Here is a 24,250-nt window from a genome sequence, read left to right on the forward strand (position 1 = left end):
ATTGTTAAGTTGTGAATGAAGATATTTTATATGTTTTGATACTTCATTCACATTTAACATAATCCACCATGTCATAAGCAAGACTTGTAAATATTATATGTTGTTAGTCTCTTGCTTGTAATATTCATATAAATGCTTTGAGTTTTGTTTGTTATTAATTAATTATTTAATCTTAGAATATGTAATAATAATGAAAAGACTATATAAACATGTCATTCATTTTATTTTATTTATTCCTGTGTTAATATTATAAGAAGCTGTGCAAATATATTATAAGAATTAGTATTTATCATATTTAAATGTATATTATATGAATTGTGATATATCTTTTATTTCTGCATGTAAGCCTGATTTTATGTAATTCTTCTGATTGGATTTGATTGACTGCTAAAGGAGAAACGGAGCTTGTTTTTAGTCGGTGCATGTTTAGAATGTAAAAAAAGGCAATGTATATGGAGAGAAGCCAGTAGATGTAAGCTGAACTGGTTAGAACCGGATTTTGGCAGGAAGAATGAACGTATTTAATTGTAAAATGAAAGTAAACAGGGGAGAAGCATTCAGGACAGCACGGAGTGAAGTAAGAGGTGGCAGTAAAGGGAATTTGTAAATGCCATAAATAAATTAACACATTGACTGGCGTAATGTTAAAAAATTTTGTGATCCCCAGGCTAACTTCTTTTTGTTTTACAATTTGCTGAAAGTAACATAAAATAATCATATTTTATGATTTTTTATCTATTTCATGCAGGTAAATAGATTTGTTAAGTGCGAATCATGTGTGCACCGTGCAGCCTGAGAAGAATTCTTTTACTGACTGGGTTGAAGGTGCACACGTGATTCGCCCTTCACACAAGGTCAAACTTGCATATCTATGACGCTTACAAACAGTTATATGCGTTCAGTGTTTTGTCCGGTGGAATAAATTTGTTATAGTGATAAATATTGTTATAAATTGCCCTAATATGGGAGACTATGAAAAAGAGCAACGCCATTTAGAAGCCTTGATAAATGAAGTTCTATCTGATGACGAACCATACGAATATTTGTCGGAAAGTGACAATGGAAGTGACTTCAGATTCTGTGTAGTTCTGTGTCTTCAGATTCTGATTCTCTCATTGCTAGAAAGAGAATAAAAGTATCTACAACTGGTAATACCGAAGTTTTCGCTCCTAGTACATCTCAGTTTACTGCTGCTCTTTCTGTAGAACAAACAATTGATGATATTATAAGAAATCTGCATTTGACTAATGATTCTTCCTCATATGAAATATTTGGAAATGTGAATTCAACTGACCTACAATGGAATGAAATTACAGGTGATAATCTAAAACATTTTCAGTTTGTGGATAATAATTTTGGAATAAAACAAAATGTTATTGAAGAAATGCACGATAAACAGCCTGTAGACTTCTTTTTTATGTTTGTTGATGAAGGACTGTGGGACCTAATGGTGCAAGAAACTAACAGATACGCTCTTCAAAAACTCAGTAAGACAATTTTACCAAAAGCAAGGATAAGAAAGTGGAAAAACACAAATCCCAATGAAATGAAGATATTTTTGGGTCTGCAAATTTGGTTCGGTTTAGTGCAGATGCCAAAATTAGAGTGTTATTGGTCGAATAATATCCTCTATTCTACAGAAATCAAACAAGTTATGTCAGGGAATCAGTTCGATCTTCTTCTCAGTAACTGGCACTTCACAGACAACGAGGGTGGAAATACTTCTGAAAGACTTTATAAAATTACACCTCTCATAAATCATATAAGAAAAAATTTCCAGAAAATAATGACGCCTTCGAGTAATATTTGCGTTGATGAAACTTTAGTTCCTTTCCGAGGTCGTCTTGCCTTTCGTCAGTACATCAAGAATAAACGACACAAATTTGGCATAAAACTATTCAAATTGTGTATTGAAGATGGATATACATATTATTTCAAGATATACTGCGGCACAGAAAAGACCAATACCACTAATAGTGTTCCAACTTCAATTGTTATGGGACTTTGTGAGAATTTACTTGACCATGGACGCACAATATTTGTAGATAATTATTATACCAGTATTGAATTAGTGCACAAACTTTCGAATAGACAAACACACCTTGTAGGCACTTTGAGAAAAAATCGAAAGGGAATTCCACAGGATGTTACCCAGAAGAAATTGAAAAAGGGTGAAATAATTGGTAAAGAAAGTGACACAGGGGTGGTGGTAATAAAATGGTGCGATAAACATGAAGTGCTTATGTTATCAACAAAACACACAAACAAAATTAAATCCCTTACTATTACTATTATTACTATTATTACGGGCAACTCCAGGGAGTCATTAGACTCATCGAGGGAGGCCCCAAATCATATTCATCACAACTATTTGACATTCATACAGTATCTATCATACCTCGCCTTAAACTCATTCACTGTCACAGCATCCACCACAGACTCAGGGAGCGCATTCCACTCATTCACTACTCTAAAAGTAAAGAACCCAGCTCTAACACCTTTACAAACCACACTTTTGCCAAGTTTCCATGGATGTCCCCTAGTCCTCCCACAACCAGCCCTGTTCTCAAAAATATCTTCTGAATTAATTTTATAGAAACCCTTCAGTAATTTGAATGTCTCAATCATATCTCCCCTCCTCTGCCTATCAACCAATTTTTGCAACCCACAAATCCTCAACCTGTTCTCATACGGTTCATTCCACAGACCTGCTATCATCTTGGTCACTCGCCTCTGGATCCTCTCCACCTCCTCCCCATCAAGAAGAAACCTAGGTGACCAAATCTGAGCACAGTAGTCTAGATGGGGTCTTATCAAGGCTCGATACAGAGGAACAATAACCTGCTTGTCTCTGCTTGTCAACGTATTCTTCAGCAACCAAGTGATTTGATGAGCTGATTTGGCCACTTTTGCAATGTGTCCCCTAAATTTCAATTCCTTATCTACCAACACTCCTAAATCTCGTGCCTCATCATCCTGGAGCACGGTTCCACCAATGCAGTAAACTGCCGCCAATCTTTTCACCCCAAAATGCATAACCTTACATTTTGCCACATTAAACTGACATCCATTCTCCTTAGCCCAGACCTCCAATCTATCCAAATCATCCTGCAAAATTTTGACGTCATCAGCATTCACAATTGCCGTACCCAACTTCGCATCATCCGCAAACAATGAACTGTTCCTCTCAGATCCTTTCCTATATCATTTATGAACAAATTAAACAGCAGTGGTCCAAGAACAGATCCTTGTGGCACACCACTAGTCACAGGCCGTCTTGTGGACTCTACTCCTGAGTAAACCACTCTCTGATATCTCTCCGTCAACCACCCTCCTATCCATCTCACCAACCCTATGTCCATCCCCATATGTCCCAATTTACTGATTAGAATTCCATGTGGTATCCTTTCAAAGGCCTTGGCAAGGTCCAGTAGAATCACCGTAAACCCATTATCCTTATCCAGTTCAGCCGTCACTGTGTTATAATACGTGAGCAAGTTACTGAGGCATGACCTACCCTTCACAAAACCATGCTGTCCCCGATACAGTATCCCATTTTCTTCTATCCAATCTTGTATTTTCCTCTTGACTATTTTCTCTAAGACCTTGATAATGATTCCTGTTATGCTGATTGGCCGGTAATTTTCAACAGCAGCCTTGGAACCACCTTTGTGCAGTGGAACTATTTTCCCCTCTTTCCACCCCCTTGGGACTGACCCAGTCCTGAGGCTCAAATTAAACAAAATGGTCAAGGGCACTGACAATTCTTTGGCCGCTTCACGTACAACACGAGCTGGCATACCATCCAATCCCACAGATGTATTGACATTGAGGTTCTGTAATAGACTAGTTACCTCTACTTCATTCATCACAATTCCAGTATAAGCTGTTGGTTCTTCCATTCCTGTAAAGTCACCACCTGGATGATATACTCTTGCAAAGTGCTCGCTTAGTAATTCCACAATATCGACTGATTCGGTTACCTCCCTACCCTCAGCATTTTTTAAGATCATTCTACCATGAGCATTTTTCCTTTTACTTGCAACATATTGAAAAAACTGTTTGGGATTCTCTTTAGCCTGCGTGGCCAATTTCCTTTCGTAATCTGCTTTTGCTTTTCTTACCACCCTTGTTACCATCCTGGCCTGAGCTTTATACTGTTCCTGCGCCTGATGGTCACCCTTCTCCTTAAATTTCCTCCACAATTGTTTCTTTTTTTGCAGCTCAAGCTTAATAGTGTTATTCATCCATTTAACCCCTAATTGATTTATTATTCGGACTCTTGGTATACAGTCAACCATTGCCTCCTGCAAACAGTTCTTAACCACCTCCCATGCACTATCAACATCCAGCCCTTGCAGTTTTACATGCCATGGCATTGAGCCAAGCACACACCTAAGCTTGTCATACTTACCAGCCCGGTAATTCCACATGTACCCTGTCTTAATTGTAAATTCGACTCCTTTAGCCACCTCCCAAGTCATGACTTTATGGTCACTCTCACCAATTGGTGGCAACATGGTCATGTTCATTACAGCCACATTCTCGGTTGCAATTACTAGGTCCAGCACTCTCTGCCCCCTGGTATTTTCCAATACATGTTGCCGTAGATAGTTGTCCCTTAATAACCGCATAAAATCCAATTCCTTCCTCCCATGTGCCCTCTCCTCTTTCCAGTCAATGTTACCATAATTGAAATCACCCATAATGATTACCCTCCTTCCACTCATTTCTTCTATTTGCTTATGCATACTATCCCCACCATCCACTCCATCACCCGGTCTATAGCAGCACCCAATTGTATATTTTGTTCTGCTGGATTGTATCTCACACCAAACAGCCTCAAATGTGCTTTTTTCCCCATCATGCAGTTCAACTTCTATACTCCTTGGCTGAAGATCATCAGCTATCATCAATAACACTCCTCCCCCCTTTTTATTCACCCTGTCACTCCTGAACACGCTATACCCGTCGCATTCAATCCCACTAGCTTTATCATCTTCTGTCAGCCATGTTTCACTAATACCGACAACCTCTGGCCTGGAACTGCCAACCATGGCCAAAAACTCTTCCTTCTTGTTCCTAATACTCCTGGCATTAGTGTACATGAATCGCAGAAGCCCATTTGTCCCATCCTTACTTTGATGCCTTATACTAACTATCCCATTCTGATTTGTTGTCTGTCATACTCGCTCGGGCATAATATACTCATTCGTACACTTAACTGCCCCCCTAAAGTCAGCATATCTACTCCCCCCCCTCTTAATAAATCTAGTTTCCCTGAGTCTGTACATCCACTTCCACATCATTCATCAACACTCTTTCAAGTCTCCGTACACCAACTCCATTCAAATGCAATCCATCCATCTTATATAAGTCCTTTCGCCCATCGAACTCATTCCACACATCCACAAATTCCACACCACTCTCCATGCATAACCCTCGCATAAAGTCATTGGCAATTATGGCCCTCCTTCTAAACACTTCACTCTCATACCGCGGTAAGATACTCACCATCCTAACTCTCTCACTCTTCTCTTTTGCTACCTCAAACAACTCACTCACATCCTCTATCATTTCCATTTTGTCCTGTTTCAAATCATTCGTTCCTGCCACGATTATCATCTCTTTCACCCTCTGTTTTTGCAGTCGAATAGATTCGCTGACGTCCTTTATGATCGCACCCGGCTGGTACGACTTCGTTAAACTCTCAATTATTACGCCTCTTAATAGCGAATCCCCATACAGCACTCGCTCCTTCATTTTATTGACGTTTGCAAACATTCTATTATTTGCCATCACAGACTTCCGCCGGTTATTTGTCGGTACGTTCAACACACATTTTTCCATACGCTCCAGTTGTCTTTTAGCTCTGTGTATGGCACCATTCAAACGGGCAATTTCGCTACTCGCATTTATCTCACCATTTTCATTATCGATCAAATCATCCATTCTTTCTGTGTTTCTACCTTCAATTACATTTTCGGCGACGCTCTCACACTTATCTGGCACTACCACGCAATTCTCTAGCACACCGCCACTTAACTGCCCCCTAAAGTCAGCATATCTACTCCCCCCCCCCTTAATAAATCTAGTTTCCCTGAGTCTGTACATCCACTTCCACATCATTCATCAACACTCTTTCAAGTCTCCGTACACCAACTCCATTCAAATGCAATCCATCCATCTTATATAAGTCCTTTCGCCCATCGAACTCATTCCACACATCCACAAATTCCACACCACTCTCCATGCATAACCCTCGCATAAAGTCAGCAAGAAATGGTAATGAAGTGTAAAAGCCGGAAGCTGTTATGGACAAAAGCAAAAGTTTTATTGATCTATCTGATCATGTAAAAGCCTATGCTTCTTGTCTTCGAAGGAGTGTGAAATGGTACCAAAAACTCGCAGTTGAAATTCTTTTAGGTTCTGCTGTAGTGAACGCTTTTATAGTATATAAGCGAGTTACTGATAAAAACATTAGCATCACAGAATTTAGAGAAAAAATCGCAAAAGAGTTATTAGGAATTACACCAAAGGAAAATAATGTCACTTCGACTTCAAACAAGGAAAAATATATTTTAGAAGTTGGTACCAGTAATAGGAGAAGATGTACATCTTGCTACAAAAAGTTAACCGAAGAACATAATAGAAAATATGCAACATCTAAGGCGACACAAACACGATGGAAATGTGTTCAGTGCGAAAAATTTTACTGTGTTCGCTGTTTTACTATTGTGCATAACCGTAGTTTGTAATTGTTTAGAAATAATTTTACCTAATTATTTTTTCATATCTATTTGTCTATTGTTTGTCATTTTTTTGTTTCTTAGTTTCTCAATTTTTTAGAAGAAAAATTTATGATTCGACACATTTCTAATGACATATATTATAAATAAATATTTAGCACCATTGTTATTGTTTTATTCAACATTAGAATTTCACCTAAATCAGGTAAAAATAAAATCCCTATAATAGGCCACCTGTTGTACATGTAGTTGAAATTCTACTGTGCTAACTATATAAACCTGTTTACCAGGTCTCACATTTCCATTACCAATAAGCATTTCATTTAGATATGAATCATGGGTGAACTACGCGGCCTGAAAGAAAAATCTTTATGCGAATCAGATATGATTCACGCAATGCATTGAAAAAATGTAATGTGAATCGTATTTGATTCATACAGCAGTCAACGTGTTAAGAAGGGACCGGGAAATTAATAGGCAATTCGGAATATTTCTACGGAATTCTAAAATTACGACGAATTCCAATTGTTTTGAGGAAGAATAGTGCAAAGCTGAATATAATGCATAGAAGAAAATAAGGAATAAGTAGATTACCTAAGATGAGTGCATCATGACTTGTGAAACTCTATGTTTAATATTTCAGTTATTATAGTAAAGATTTCTTTTGAATAGTGTTACTTCAAAGTAATAGTTAACTACAGTTTTAAGTGTGCCTATAGTGAATCCAATGTGTAAAAGGTGTAACCCGGTAAGAGCAGTCCTTTTTATATTTCAGCATGAAGAAATAAGAGTTAGCACGGCCTGATATATCTTAACATTAACTGTGGCGTTCTGCTAAAAATAGTCGAAGTAAGAAGCTTTAAAGTGGTTCCCCCTTGAAATGATAACTGCCTCATAATTAAATTAAGTGTTTGTTGACTAAGAGAGAATTAGAGAATTCTACCTTAAGAATAATTACTGTAAAATTCTGGAACATTGAACTGTGTGAACCATTTTAAATTATTTGAAAGAATATAGAATTGACAGCTGAATGTTTGATGCCTAATATTATATGTTTGTTATGAGTATTTGAGCTAAGTTGATGTATAAAAGAATTGAATTATCTCATTAAATAGAGACAAGTTGTGATAATAGTATTTAAGTGTTGAAGAATTAGATCTGTAAATTTAACTTTAATCTTTAAACTAAACCGGGTGGCTACTGGTGTCTCAGAGATATTTTGAATATTGTTCAATTAGATTATCTTGCTTAGAAAATTATGTTTAAATGTACATGTTCTATAACCCTGTATTAAATGTTTATTTCATTAAATTCATTTGTTTGCCTGATTTTTCTTCGTTGCACTGCTCATAAAACTTATTCGAACCTTGTGGAAGCCTTAAATGATAATATTAACCTGGGCCTGTATTAAGTGAGATTGCAAAAGTTAGTTGATGATTGATTCCTCTGTATTATATAGGCTAATCTGAATATAGGGTGGCGCAGGATAATATAAATTTCCTTATATTCGGATCAGTATCAATCAGCATCTAACAAAATAAAAACGGAATTTAAAGAAATAAGAATAGATCCAACTAACCAACATAAACAGATCAATTAGCAAGAAGGACGACACAACAATATGTCACAAGCTTCTTGAATGAGTCATACAGCATGCGTATAATATGATGTGTCTCGGTTGCAGCTGTCCAGTAGCAAGAAACACTATTGGAATTCAGAGACATGGGAATAGATGTATAATTAATGAGGAATTAAAGTGTATTTCAGGTCGTGAGTGTGATATTTTTGTCAAACTTCAGAATGAAGAAAAGAGTGATATGACAAGAAATGGCGAGGTTGTACCAGAGAACTGTGAGAGTGTGAATGATGGTATTAATACAGAGCAAATTAATGATTTAACACAAAATAAAAAAGATGAGATAGATGCAATGAGTGAGATCGCGTTGTTGAGCGGAGCGATACAAAGAGCAAAGCGGCAGCTAGAGCATATGAACAAAAGTCTACTGAGTGTACCAGCCAATAATAAAAAGTGTGATAGGAAAAATAAGAGTATGAGTGTGAATGTAATCAAAATGAAGGAGAGAGTGCTTTATGGCGATTCGTTAGTACAAGGTGTGTTAGTAGAGGATTTGACAAAATCATACCAACCTGGTGTGACCATCAAGGACGTAACTCAGTCTATTAGAGAACAAAAGGAAAGGGTGAAAGAAATGATTGTTGTGGCAGGTACGAATGATTCAAAGGAGATAAAATGGAAATGATAGAGGACCTGAATGAATTGTTTGAGGTAGCAAAAGAAAAGAGTGAAAGAGTTATGATGATTAGTCTTTTGCCGCGGTATGACAGTGAAGTGTTTAAGCCATAATTGCAAATGACTTTATGCGTGGGTTATGTATGACGAGTGGTGTGGAATTTGTGGACGTGTGGAGTGAATTCGATGGACGAAAGGATCTATATAAGATGGATGGCTTTCATTTGAATGGATTCAGTGTAAGGAGACTTGAAAAAGTATTGTTGAATGAAGTGGATGTGCAGAATCAGGAAAACTAGATTTATCAAGGGGGGGGGGAGTAGATATGCAGACCTTAGGCAGTTGAGTGTATGAATGAGTATAATATGCCCGGGCGAATAAGGACAACAAATCAGAATGGGATAGTCAGTATAAGGCATCAAGGTAGGGATGGGGCTAACGGGGGTCCGAAATTCATGTACACTAATGTTAGGAGTATTAGGAACAAGAAGGAAGAATTTTTGGCCATGGTTGGCACTTCCAGACCACAGGTTATTGGCATTAGTGAAACATGGCTGACTGTAGATGATATAGCTAGTGGGATTAAATGTGATGGGTATAGTGTGTTTAGGAATGACAGGGAGAATAAAATGGGGGGAGGAGTATTGTTGATGATAGCTGATGAGCTGCAGCCAAGGAGAATAGAAGTTGAATTGCAGGATAGAGAAATGAGCACATTTGAGGCCATTTGGTGTGAGATTGTGGCTAGCAGAACAAAATATACGATTGGGTGCTGCTATAGACTAGGTGATGGAAAAGATGGTGGAGATAGTATGCAGAAGCAAATAGAAGAAATGAGTGGAAGGAGGGTAATTATTATGGGAGATTTCAACTATGGTCGCATTGATTGGAGTGAGGAGAGGACACATGGGAGGAAGGAATTGGATTTTATGCGGTTATTAAGGGATAACTCTCCGCGGCAGCATGTAACAGAGAAAAAAAAAGGGGTCAGAGAGTGCTTGACCTAGTAATTGCATCTGAGGATTTCGCAATAAGAAATATGACCACATTACCACCAATTGGTGAGAGTGATCATAGGGTCTTGACTTGGGAGGTGGCTAAAGGTGTGGAATTTACAATTAAGACAGGGTACACGTGGAATTATCGTGCTGGTAAGTATGACAAGCTTAGGAGTTTGATTGGTTCAGTGCTATGGCATGTACAACTGCAAGGGCTAGAAGTTGATAGTGCATGGGAGGCAGTTAAGAAGTGTTTGCATGAAGCAATGGCTGACTGTATAATTAGAGTCAAATAATAAATCAAGTAGCGATTAAATGGATGAATAACACCATTAAGCTTGAGCTGCAAAAAACAAAACAACTATGGAAGGAATTTCAGGAGAAAGGTGACCGGCAGACACATGAATGGTATAAAGTGCAGGCCAGAAGGGTAATGAGTGTGGTAAGAAAAGCAAAAAAGGATTATGAAAGAACATTGGCCATGCAGGCTAAAGAGAATCCTAAACAGTTTTTTCGATATGTTGCAAGTAAAAGAAAAAATGTATATGGCAGAATGATTTTAAAGAATGCCAATGGTAGGGAGGTAACCGAATCAGTTGATATAGTGGAATTACTAAGCGAGCACTTTGCAGGAGTATATCATCCAGGTGGTGACATTGCAGGAATGAAAGAACCAACAGTTCATACGAGAATTGTGGTGAATGAAGTGGAGGTGAATAGCCTATTACAAAACCTTAATGTCAATACATCTGTGGGATTGGGTGGTATACCAGCTCATGTTGTACATGAAGCGGCTAAAGAATTGTCAGTACCCTTGACCATTTTGTTTAATTTCAGTCTCAGGTCTGGGTTAGTCCTGAGGGGGTGGAAAGAAGGGAAAATAGTTCCACTGTATAAAGGAGGTTTCAAGACTGCTGTTGTAAATTATAGACCAATCAGCATATCAGGAATCGTTTTCAAGGTCTTGGAGAAAATAGTCAAGAGGAAAATGGGATACCGTATGGGGGACAGCATGGTTTTGTGAAGGGTAGATCATGCCTCAGTAACTTGCTCACGTTTTATAACACAGTGACGGCTGAACTGGATAAGGGTAATGGGTTTACAGTGATTCTACTGGACCTTGCCAAGGCCTTTGACAGGATACCACATGGAACTCTAATCAGTAAACTGGAGCAGATGGGGATGGATATAGGGTTGGTGAGATGGATAGGAGGGTGGTTGATGGAGAGATACCAGAGAGTGGTTTATTCAGGAGTTGAATCCAAAAGATGGCTTGTGACTAGTGGTGTGCCGCAGGTCTCTGTTCTTGGACCATAACTTTTCAATTTGTTCATCAATGATATAGGAAGGGATCTGAGAGGAAGTGTTCACTTGTTTGCTGATGATGCAAAGTTGGGTAGAGCAATAGTGAGTGCACAGGATGTCAAAATTTTGCAAGATGATTTGGATAGTTTGGAAGACTGGGCTATGGAAAATGGATGTCGATTTAATTTAGTAAAGTGTAAGGTTATGCATTTTGGGAGTGAAAAGAATAGCAGCAGTATGTCACATTGGTGGAACCATACTCCAGGAGATTGATGTGGCCAGGGATTTGGGAGTGTTGGTGGATAGAGAATTTAAGTTTAGGGGGCACATTGCAAAAGTGGCTAAATCAGCTCATCAAATCACTTGGCTTCTGAAAAATACTTTAACAAGCAGAGACAAACAAGTTATTGTTCCTTTGTATCAAGCCTTGATAAGACCCCATCTAGACTACTGTGCCCAGATATGGGCGCCAGGGTTTCTTCTTGATGGGGAGGAGGTGAAGAGGATCCAGAGACGAGTGATCAAGATGGTGGCAGGTCTGTGGAATGAACCTTATGAGAACAGGTTGAAGATTTGTGGGTTGCAAAAATTGGTTGATAGGCAGAAAAGGGGTGTATGATTGAGACATTGAAATTACTGAAGGGTTTCTATAAGATTAATCCAGAAGATATTTTTGAGAATAGGACTGTTTGTGGAAGGACTAGGGGCCATACATGGAAACTGGGCAAGAATGTGGTTAGCAGGGGTGTTAGAGCTAGGTTTTTACTTGGAAAGTGGTGAATGAGTGGAATAAGCTGCCAGAGTCTGTTGTGGGTGCTACGACCGTGAATGAGTTCAAGGCGAGGTATGATAGATACTGTGTGAATGTCGAATAGTTGTTCTTGACATTATGTTAGGGCCTCCCTGTTTGAGTCTGTCAACTCCTTGGAGTTGCCCGGAATAATAATAATAATTAATTCACTTAAAAATAATAAGTAAAAACATAAAAAATTATAGAGTTAACAGCAATCACTTCCCAAAACTTAATCATATAGTCTGTCCGATTAAGAATTAGAATTAAAATGAATGATTAAATTTGAACCTACTGTAGCATAGCATCTTGGTACGATTCCAGTGAACTCTCTGTCTAGTGCCGATGGCATGAGAAGCAAGGCCTGGGTCTTCACATTCCAAAAATCTTATATAATTTTGATGTTCCTTGATTCTAATAGTAGCAGAATAGCTAGTATGTTCAAAGTAGCAAAAATGATAAGAACAGGGTATTTGATACACACCAGCTAGGATAAAGCTGATAATGTATCTTTCATAGGTGGTAAGAAAGATGACAACTTTTGGGCTGGTTTGAAGTTGGCATAGAAATCATATCTGAAGGATTTGCTATTTATTCAGATGTTCCTTTAAAGTAGAGTATGCTGATCCTTTTAACATCAGATTGCAATCTAGAAGAGGGAACCTTGAATTCTCCCCTCATGGAGTCAAGTCCTAATTTTGCTACCCTTGCTGACAACTTTGTCAGTGCCTCTCTAGTGGAATCAGTCATTGTCTTCTTCAGAGTCTCAAAGTTTTAGTTATTGGTTTTCTACTTGTTCATTTTTCTTTCAAAAATATTTGTATACTTAAGTCCATAGCTCAATTGTGAAAGCTGCCCAACTTTGATTATTTTTTAAAACCTTCTTATATATTTTTTCTTTTCCATATTAAAGTTGCGATATTCAGTTTGTTTGTTTTTTTCCCTGAATCGCCATGTATCTATCACTGTACTCAATATCATAGTCAATGAAACTTTTCATATTTTTATTATTATTATTATTATTAATTTATTTCTATTATTTGTATATATTTTTATTTTTTATTCTTTTCTTTTTTAGTTACAAAGGAAAATATAAGGAAGCACAAGTTTGGAGCAAACTGAGATACTTTCAAAATATGCAGATTGCAAGGTAATTTTTTCCTGGTAATTATGTTTTACTTTAATAGATATTATTCTGGGGTTTATTTCTTTAATAGAAGATAAATTACAACTATTCAAATTGAAGATCATATTTTCTCTAGAGTTTTCTTAAGGGTCAAAACTAGATAACTGGTAGGAAACATCCTCATAGCCTATAAGGAATTCTGAAAATTGGCAAGCTCCTCTTACCCAGTATCTAATTCCCATCTTCTGATGGTATATCTTTGTATTAAGTTTTCACCTGGATACTAGACAAACAAGGATAGGCTGCTAGTTTGAGACTAGCTGAGTAACCAATCAGATAAACAAGCTGCCCCTCTGTTTTTTGTCAAGAAATTATGGTGAACATTCAAATCCTGGAATCCAACCTCATCAGAACTGATGATATGCACCATGAAGAAAAGAAGCATCAGTGGGGGGAATGGAACTGGGAGAAAATAGACGATATAAACATAATTGGTGTTACAGACAATGAAAATATCAACTGCATTGTGAATGGAGAACCCATAGAACAAGTCAGCTACTTAGGCAAGATTTTTAGTGAAGATGGTAAATTAAATATGGAAACAGACAACAGAATCAACAAAGCTTGTATGGTAGGAAGTCAACTGAATAAATTTATAGGGAATAAGAGAGAAATTAGTCAAAACACTAAATTAGTATACAAGACAGTGTTCAAACCAATTTTAACTTATGGATCTGAGACCCGAGAACAGGTCCCTGCTATGGTTCAGGGACCTGTTCTCGAAACAGGTCCCTGAACCATACCAGTTCATAAAAGTTTGTCAACAGTAAAATATACTCGAGGAGTGGATCCCACACAATGAAAATCCTAGAAAGGGTTCTTGATGAAAGGCTGAGATAGGAGGTGGAGATTGTAAAGGAGCAATTTGGCTTCATGCCTGGTCGATCAACGACAGATGCTATCTTTGGGTTACAGCAGATGGAAAAGTTTTGAGAGAAACAACGGGAACTACATCTGGTGTTTATCGATCTAGAGAAAGCGTACGATAGAGTGCCAAGGCAAAAAGTCTGGAGGTGTCTGAGGGAGAAGGTACAGAAGAAATATGTCAGGTTGGTGCAGGAGATGTACAGAAATGTGAAGACAAGAGTTCGGACCTATCTGGGAGAGACAGAAAGTTTTCAAGTAACAGGTGGGTTGCATCAAGGGTCAGCATTAAGTCCATTCCTGTTTAATATTGTGATGAAGATGGTTATGGAGGAGGCGAGAAAAGACGCACCTTGGACAATGTTGCATGCAGATGACATCGTGATCATGCTGTGTGCTGAATCAAGAGAAGAAGTGGCAGCTAAATTGGAAAGACGGAGGAAAATACTGGAAAAGAGAGGTGTGAGACTAAGCAAAAGTAAGGCAGTATATGTGTTGCAAAGTGGATGGTAGCCAAGAGACAGATCTGGAGCTGGAAGGAAATTTCATCAGGAAGGTTAGTGACATTAGATACGTAAGTTCAACAGTGAAAGAGGATGGCAAAGCTGAGAAGGAAGAGGGATGCAGAATACAAGCGGGATGGAGGAGCTGGAGAGAGATGGCTGGAGTGCTATGCAATAAGAGGGTGCCAATCAATCTAAAAAAACAAAATCTACAGGACAGTAGTGACACCAGCTATGATGTATGCTATGGAAACTGTGGCCCTGAGGAAATATAACATCAGCAGGATGGAGGTAGCGGAGATGAGAATGCTTAGGTAGATGTGCGGTGTGACCAGAAGAATTGTCTGAGAAATAACTATATAAGGGGAACAGTGAAAGTTACGAACTTAGGAGTGAAGGTACAGTAGGCAAGGTTGAGTTGATTTGGTCATGTGACGAGGAGGGAGGATACGTATGTGGGAAGAAAGGTCATACAGGTGGATGTGCAGGGGAGAAGGAAGTGCAGGTGGCCAAAGAAGAGATGGAGGGAGCTGGTGGAGGAGGTGGACTTGAGGATGAAGAACTTGGATGTGGTTATAGCCTAAGACATTAAGATGTGGAGGAGACTCACTGAGAATAGTGACCCTACTTAAGTGGGACAAGCTGCAGAAAAAGAAGCAGATGATCCGAGAGCTGGGTTAGAAGTAAAACACTTGACCAAAGACTAGAGACTGCAGTATGAGAATGAGAGTCTTAAGAAAGATCAGGGCTGCGAACAGATAGCATCAATGGCAATATCATATTAAAAATGAGGATATTAGGAAGGAACTAGACATTGTTAGCAGAGCTAATCTCAGTTGGTATGATCACTTAAACAGAATGAGAGAGGAAAGATTAGCAAAACAAGTGTTCTCTGCCAGGTTGGCAGGAAAAAGAACCAGAGGAACACCAAGATAATGGATTGATATGGTAAAAAGTGCTTTGAAGACAGAAATGTAAGATTTAATAATGCTGGAGTCTTGACAGGTAAGATTAATTTGGAGGAAAATTGTAGATAGGAAGTTAGTAATGATGTAAATTTTTCATGTAGTACTATCATATCCTGTACACTCCCTTGAGAGTCCATATCAGGAATTTGATGCTGATGATTGGTGTTACTGAGATGATGTAGAATTAAACAGATAAAATAGGATTAACATTCTTTGTTCTAGCTTCACCTTGTGATTACACTGATAATGACCAGTTAGTTTTTGATCAAAATATTTGCAGTAATAAAAATTATTTATTCTTGTGAATACCAGGTGGTATCAAAAAGTTTCGAGACTAGCTCTGTTTACGAGAAATTACTTTATTTATCTACGTTTACACACTATCACCTTCAAAATAGTCCCCTTGCATATATCAATACAGTGCTTCCAGCGTTCTTGCCACCTCTGGAATGTGTCCTGGAAGTCTTCTTTTTAAAGCATGTCAAGCACCTTCTGCGATTCGCTCTGGATCTCTGCAATGGTGTCAAAACGGTGACCTTTAAGCTGTATCTTCATCTTCAGGAAGGGGGTGAAGTCTGCAGGAGCCAAATCTGGTGAGTAGGGTGGGTGCGGAAGTGAGATCATTTTGTTTCTGGTGAGAAACTCACGTGTGAGGAGAGCTCGATGACAGGGTGCATTGTCGTCATGGACATCCAGTTTTTCGTGCACCACAGATCTGGTCGCTTTTGCCGAATGTCCTCCCTCAGACGCCTTAAAATCTGGCAGTAGAACTCGCTATTGACGATCTGGCCCCTGAGGACAAATTCTCGATGCACAATGCCGCGAATGTCGAAAAAGACGATGAGCATGAACTTGGTCGAGCTGCGGACCTGCCTCGCCTTTTTCGGTCATGGAGATGATGGGTTCTTCCACTGTGAAGACTGTTGCTTCATCTCAGGGTCGTACCCGTACACCCAAGTTTCGTCACCAGTAATGATCCTCGACATGAAGGATGGATCATCCACAGCACTCTGACGGAGTTCTTGGCAGACTTGACGTAGTGTTCTTTCTGCTCCTGGGTCAGCAGCCTGGGGACAAACTTGTCAGCAACACAGCACATGTTCAAATCACACATGAGGATTGCCTGGACTGTTCCATGTGACACACCGACAATGGCAGCAATGTTGTGGAGTGTTCTCCGATGATCCTCATGCACAATTTGCCGAATGGTTTCGACATTTTTGGGGATTGAGCTCGTTGAAGGTCTTCCTGATCTCTCATCGTCTTCCAGTGATGTTCTTCCCCTCTTGAAGCGCGTGCCACTGAAAACACCTCGAACAACTCATTGCAGCATTGCCGTAAACTTGCCGAATCATGTCAAACGTCTCTGTTGCAGATTTGCCCAGTTTCATGCAGAATTTCACGTTTGCTCTTTGTTCTAACTTGCTGTCCATGATGAAATCGCAGATGTGGGAACGCAGGTAGTCAGAATAGCATCAGTTGCACAGCTCCCGATGTACACAGGATGCCATCTGTCGGCGTGTTACAAACCTAGTCTCGAAACTTTTTGATACCACCTTGTACATGTGTCTAATAAACATTATTATCACAAGTGCCATTAAAAACTCGAGACATGTTTGGGTCATCGTTCCATGAAGACCTTTTAATGGAGAAGAAGTTGATAAATTTTTTGAGTCATTAGAGAGGACAGATGACCTAATTAGAGAGACCCAAATTTACTGGTATTATTGGGAGAGGAAATGAAAGGATGGGAAAACAAGAATCAAAACTTGGATGAGAAAAATCTGTAAAATATGTTGACTGATTTGGCCTTAGAGGAATGTGAGGAAGTTGTTTGTAAGGATAAAAATATCAAAACTTCAAACTGTTAAACAGATTTTCTGAAAAGAAGAAATCATATTGGAAATTTCTGGAAACTAAGTCAGGAAGCATATGAGAGAACACAGAAAATATGTAGAAGAGCTATGGGTGAAAATAGGAGAATATTATTATTGTGTGGGCACCTCCATGGAGTCCGAAGACTCATTGCAAGATACTCAAACTACCCACACAGGCTGTCATACTCTCCTAATAAAAAATCTAGTCCTCACACCCCTGCTAACCACACCTTTATTCAACTTTCAGGGGCGATGTCTTGTTCTGGCCCCTCCAGCCAAGTGCTGAAACATTTTCCCCTTCATCAATCCTAGGAAACTCATTAAGCAACCTTAATGTTTCTATCATATCCCCTCTTTTTCTCCTATCAACCAACTTCTGCAAACCACACACTCTCAATTTATATTCTTTGGGAATATTTCACAGACCACTCACAATCTTGGTCACTCACCTCTGAATCTTCTCTGCCAATTCCTCATCCCCAAGAAACCCAGAAGACCAGACTCGATCACAATAATCCAGATGTGGACATAACAAGGCCTTATAAAGAGGAGTAACAATTTCTTTCTCTCTACTTGCCAACCTGTTCTTCAAAAGCCAAGTAATCTTATGGGCTACCATAGCAATATGTTTTCTAAACTTTAACTATCTCTCTAGCTTCATCTATTTCCTGAAGTACACTGCCATCAATGTGATACACATCTTGTAATCTATTTATTCCAAAATGCATGACTTGAACATTTCTCCAGTAAACTGATACCCATTATCTTTTGCCCATACTAACAGCCTATTTAAATCATTCTGCAAGCTCTCCACATCACCTTGATTAACTGTTACTCTACCTAATCATCAGAAGCAACTGAATATTTTCTTTCAGGTTATTTATGTACAAATTAAAAAGTAATGGTCCCAGCACTGTACCTTGTGGCACACAATTAGTCACCTGTTTTCACCTCGATTCTGCCCCTCCACATACCACTTTTTGATATCTGTTCTGCAGCCACTTAACCAGTATAACCTCTTATCCATTTAACCAGCAGAATCATTATATAGCCATTTCCTTTATCCAGCTCTGCTATTACTCTATTATAAAAAGACAGTAAATTACTAAGGCATGACCAACCCTTCACAAAGCTATCTTGACCTCAACAGTATCATAATTTTATCCACCCATTCTTGAATTCTCGTTTTGACAAATTTTTCCATTACTTTTACCACTACACCTCAGATACTGATTGGTTTCTAATTTTCTACTGCGGTCTTAGAAAACCTCCCTTATTCAAGGAAATTTTTTTGTCCTCTTTCCACTCCCTTGGAACTCTACCAGCGCTGAGACTTAAAGAGCCTAGTCAAAGGTATTGCCATGGGTTTTTGGGTTTTGCACATTCTTGCAAAATCCAAGCTAATATCCCATCTAATCCCACAGCTGTATTTACATTGAGGTTCTGCAATATCCTAAGAAACTCCAATTCATCCACCTCTGTTCTCACATTAGTGTCTGTCACATAGATTAAAACAGTAACCACACTTGGATGATATACCCTTGCAAAGTGGTCACTCAGAAACTCGATTATTTTATCCGCTTCTGTCTCCTTGTGACCATCATCACTCATTGACACGTTGACTGCCAACTACAAGATAATTCATTGTAGGCGATCTGGCTGAGAGGGCTGACTACAAGTTATCTCGTAGTTGACTTGCCTTTTTTGTGCAACTGTGAGTATATTCGTAGTGTATAAGCATAACTAAGGATAATTGGCTTCTGGGAAGAGAACAAAAAATTAAAGATGGTGTACATGAACAGAAAATTTATTCATACAGTGAAAATCAAATACAAAATAATAGAAGCTTAGCATATAAATTAGTTTGTTCGACCAGTAATACAAGAAACTCTTCTGCAAAAAAATAAGTCCACCAATGTTTGTGCTGTAAAATCTGTTGTGTCCAATTTCAAACCAACGTTCTCTTGTAAAATAAATTGTTCAGGATCTTGTTGTATTTCGGTCCACAAATTATTGTTCATATTTGATGTTGTTGCTTGGGAAGTATCAGGATTATCTTCAGTCTTGGGGACAACTTCATCTTCGCTGTCCTCACTCAAATTCTCAGATGGTCCATAATCGCTACTGTTGTAACCATCCTCAGCAAAAATCTTGTCAAATTCTGACTCACCTAGATTAGCGTAGCACTCAAGTTCTTCTTGAGTCAGTGGTCTTTTCTTGTCCATATTGTGGGGTTATAAATATATATTATAATAATAATTATAAAACAAAATACTCAAGAAAGAAGTAAATGTAACGTACTCAACTAAGTTTGATTCACTACTGACGAATTTACATATATATCGCTAACTCTACTTTAGCGAAACAACGACAAGTCGAAGCTTGTCTGAGTACAAATTAACTCGTAGTTGGCTACTGCGAAGAACTTTGTTACATATGCCAACTATGAGATAACTCGTGAGATCTTATTTTCCAAAAAAAACACATTATGTATGTTTTTTGATGATTACTATGCATTATAATTAGGGTTTTCTAATATGATATGATTAAATCAAATTAGCTTCTGAGACCCGAATCCTGAAAATTGCTGCGGCAGTCAATGTGTTAAGGTTAATCTTCCATAGTCATTCTTCCTCTTACTTGCCACAAAACGAAAGAACTCTTTGGGATTTTCTTTGTCCTGCTCGGCTAGATTCTTCGCATAATCTGATTTTGCCTTCCTTGACATGCTAGACACCTTTCTTGTCTGAGCCTTGTACTGTTGATGAATTTACTGGTCACCTTTCTCTTTATCTACATTTTCTTCTGCAGCTCATGCTGCTTAATGATATTAGTCATCCATCTAACTCCTACCTGATTAACCTCCTTTTACAATTTAATATTGCTTCCTCTAGATCATCAGTTCCCAACCATTCGTGCGCATACCCCCGGGGGGTACATGCTGGGCCATTCAGGGGTACACGAAACATAATCAGTAATGGCGGAAAAACAAGTAAACTAAACAAAATGCAAAACGTTAGTTATGGAACAATAAATGTTAAGTTTGAATCACCACTATTTTAAAAACAAGGGGTACAATTTATAGAAATAGGTTCAAAAGGGGTACACAAATGGAAAAAGGTTGGGAACAATTGCTCTAGATGATCCCTAACTCTCTCCCATGCACTACTAACATCCTTACCCTGCAGTGTTTTATTATTACAGGCTACTACAAGGAATCCTTAGACTCATCAAAGGAGGCCTTAAGCATCGTGTCAAGAACTATTCAACATTTGCAACAATAGCCTGCTTTAGCTACATTTGCTATGTGCCCCCCTAAACTTTAACTCCTTATCCACTAACACTTCCAAGGCTCTGGCTTCATCAATTTCCTGGAGTACAATTCCACTGATGTGGTGTACAGCTGGTAATCTTTTCACCCCAAAATGCATAACCTTACACTTTGCCACATAAAAGCGACAAAGAAGAGAACTGGACAAAGAAGAGAACATCCATTCTCTTCTTTGTCCAGTCTGCCAATTTATCCAAATCATTCTGCAAAATTTTCACATCATCTGTATTAACTATTGCTCTACTCAACTTTGTGTCATTGGTAAATAACTGAACAGTTCCTCTCAGATCCTTTCGTTATCATTAATGTACAACATTTAGACTAAATTAATGATATGACATTGCCTAATATCATTAATGTACAACATAATGTACAGTTAAACAGTAGAAGTCCTAAAACAGAACCCTGCAGCACACTTCATTTGACAAACCCTACTCCACACAACTCACTTCAACACACAGAACATCAACCACCACTGCCCTTAATTCTGACCTCCAAGCCATCCGCCAATGGGGCTCAGATAACCACGTCAACTTCAATGCTAGTAAAACCCAGTTCTGTCTTATTTCTCGCAAAAAAAGAACCATTTTCCCTCAGCATTGTTTTCGATAACACTCAAATTCCCAGACAAGTCGAAATTTCTCTTCTCGGAATTACCCTGACATCAAGCCTCTCCTGGCATAAACACATTACAACTTTTGCATCCTCAGCTTCCAAAAGAACTGGGTTTTCTCTTTTGCTCAAGACGCTACTTCACCTCTAAACAGCTGTTAACATTATACAAATCACAAATCCTCCCAGCTATCTAATACTCTCACATCTGGAGTGGAGCTCCTAAAAGCTCCCTCAAAATGCTTGATTCGATACAGAGGAAAGCAATTAGATTAATAAATGATCCATCTCTCACCAACTCCCTCCTCTCACTTTCACATAGATGCTTGGTCTCTGCAATCTGTATATTCCATAAATATTTCCATGGGAAATGTTCATCTGAAACAGCATCAATAATTCCCCCACTCTGTACTAAGCCCATTGGAACACATACAGATGCCACCCAACATTCTTTCACAGTACACCTTGAAACCCACAGAACAGGTTTCTTTTCCTCCTCATTCATCCCTGCTACTGCAGGCGTTTAAATCAAATGTAAACAAGTTTCTCCTTTCTCAATCCACCACCCATATATGGTACTAACGTACTATAGGTTGATCAGCCAACCTCTCGTATATGGGCCCAACATAAAAAAAAAACCACTAGTCACAGGCCTTCTTTTGGACTCTACTCCTGAATAAACTACTCTCTGATATCTCTCTCTGTCAACCAACGTTCTATCCATCCCCATGTGCTGCAGTTTGCTGATTACAATTCCATTTTGTTGGACTTTACAAAGGCCACTGTAAACTCATTACCTTTATCCAACTCAGCTGTCGCCGTATTATAAAACGTGAGCAAATTACTGAGGCACGACCTACCCTTCACAAAACCATGCTGTCACCCATACATTATCACATTTCCATCTACCCATTCCTGTATTTTGCTCTTGACCAACTTCTCCAGTACTTTGACAACAACTCCCGATATGTTGATCAAGTCAGTAATTTGCTACATCAGTCTTGAAACCTCCTTTATGCAATAGAACTATTTTCCCTTTTCCATCTCTTCGGGACCTAACCCAGAGCTGAGTCTTAAATTAAACACTATGATCAGTGGCACTGACAGTTCCCTCACTGCTTCACATAAAACTCGAACTGATGTACCATCCAATCCCACAGCTGTATTCACATTAAGGTTTTGTAATATGCTATGCAGCTCCATTTCAATTAACTCAGTTCCCAAATAAATCTTTTGCTCTCTTGTTCCTGCAGTATCACCACCTGGATGATATACTCTAGCAAAGTGTTTACTTAATCATTCTACTATTTCGACTGATTCAGTTACCTCTTTTCATTTTCTTCTATCATTTTGCCGTATATATTCTTTCTTTTACTTGCAGCATATCAAAAGAACTGTTTAGTATTATCTTTAGCCTTCATTGCTAACTTTCTTTTGTACTCTGCTTTTGCTTTCTTACCACACCAGTTACCCTTCTGGCCTGTTACTTGTACTGTTCATATGTCTGTTGGTGACTTTATTCCTTAAATTCCCTTCACAATTGTTTCTTTTTTTTGTTCTTTTTTTTTTGTAGCTCCAGCTTAATGATGATATTTATCCATTTAACTCCCACTTGATTTACTCTCCTGACTGTAGTTTGCCATTACCTCCCTCAAACACCCCTTTACCACTTCTGATGCATTATCAACATCCAGCCCTTGCAGTTTTACATGCCATGACACCAATCCAAGCAATCACCTAAACTTGTCAACCAGTCCTGTAATTCCACATATACCCCATCTTAACTGAAAATTCCACATAATATCGCCACCAAGTTTGCTGGCAATGTTATCATATTTATTATAGACAAATTCTCAGATGCAATTACTAGATCGAGCACGCTCGAACCCTTAGTATATTTCATCACATGTTGTCTCAGGTAATTATCTCTTAGTAACTGCATAAAATCCATTTCCTTGCTCCCATGTGTCATCTACTCCTTCCAATCTATGTTCCCATAGTTGAAATCCCCCATAATAATTAAATATCTGTTTGTAGCCTAAGAGCCATTGCTATTTAACTTGTATATTAATGCTATTGGTGAAGATGTGGATGGAGATATTCAGTTGTTTGTAGATGATGCAAAGTTGGGATGAACCATGAAGAGTAGAGAAGATGTTGTGGCCATACAAGAAGACTGAATAAATTGAGTGATTGGGCACGGAAATGGAAATGTGAGTTCAATGTTGCAAAATGTAAGGTTTTAAAATTTGGAAAACAAAGATGGGATGCAGAATTTATGCCTTGTGAGGATATATTGTTGGAGGTGGAGGAAATAAGAGATCTGGGGGTGATGGTGGATAAGGATCTGAAATTTAGGGGACACATAGCCAAAATTGTGAAGACAACACAAGGCTTCTGGGAATGATGCGGAGGACACTGACTTGTAGAAGTAGGGAGATTCTTGTTCCATTGTATAAGGCTTTGATTAGGCCACACATGGACTATTGTGCCCAGATTTGGTCACCTGGTTCATCAGAAGGACGAAGAGATGTTGGAAAGGGTCCAAAGGCAACTGACTAACCTCTGGAATGTCGAGTATGAGGAAAGATTGAGAAGATGTAATTTGTGGAGTCTGGTGGATAGGAGGAAGAGGGGAGATATGATAGAGACCTACAAGTTAGTAAGGGGTTGTTATAGGATCAATGCTGGAGAAGTTCTACAGAAATAGTGGGACATCAGGGGAGAACCAGAGGTCATCCTTGGAAACTATGAAGAAGGTGTGAGTAGGGGAGTGAGAAGCAGTTTTTTTCGTGCAGAGTTGTAAATGATTGGAA

At 38.6% G+C, this 24,250-nt stretch overlaps 1 protein-coding gene across 4 annotated transcripts in view; it reads left to right on the forward strand.

The window, feature by feature from the left end:
• LOC150102142 (uncharacterized) overlaps nt 1–24,250 on the forward strand; it is a 385,716-nt gene that overhangs the window by 263,743 nt on the left and 97,723 nt on the right. For all 4 annotated transcript variants that reach the window (XM_090399664.1, XM_090399665.1, XM_090399668.1 and 1 more), the window contains exon 10: nt 13,172–13,243. In XM_090399664.1, coding sequence (XP_090255790.1) covers nt 13,172–13,243 — 72 coding nt within the window. The remainder of the gene's footprint in view (nt 1–13,171; nt 13,244–24,250) is intronic.

This window comes from Typopeltis vanoorti, chromosome 10, assembly GCF_054136105.1.
Source record: "Typopeltis vanoorti isolate ZY-2024b chromosome 10, IOZ_Tvanoo_1.0, whole genome shotgun sequence".
Taxonomy (NCBI): Eukaryota; Metazoa; Arthropoda; class Arachnida; order Uropygi; family Thelyphonidae; genus Typopeltis; species Typopeltis vanoorti.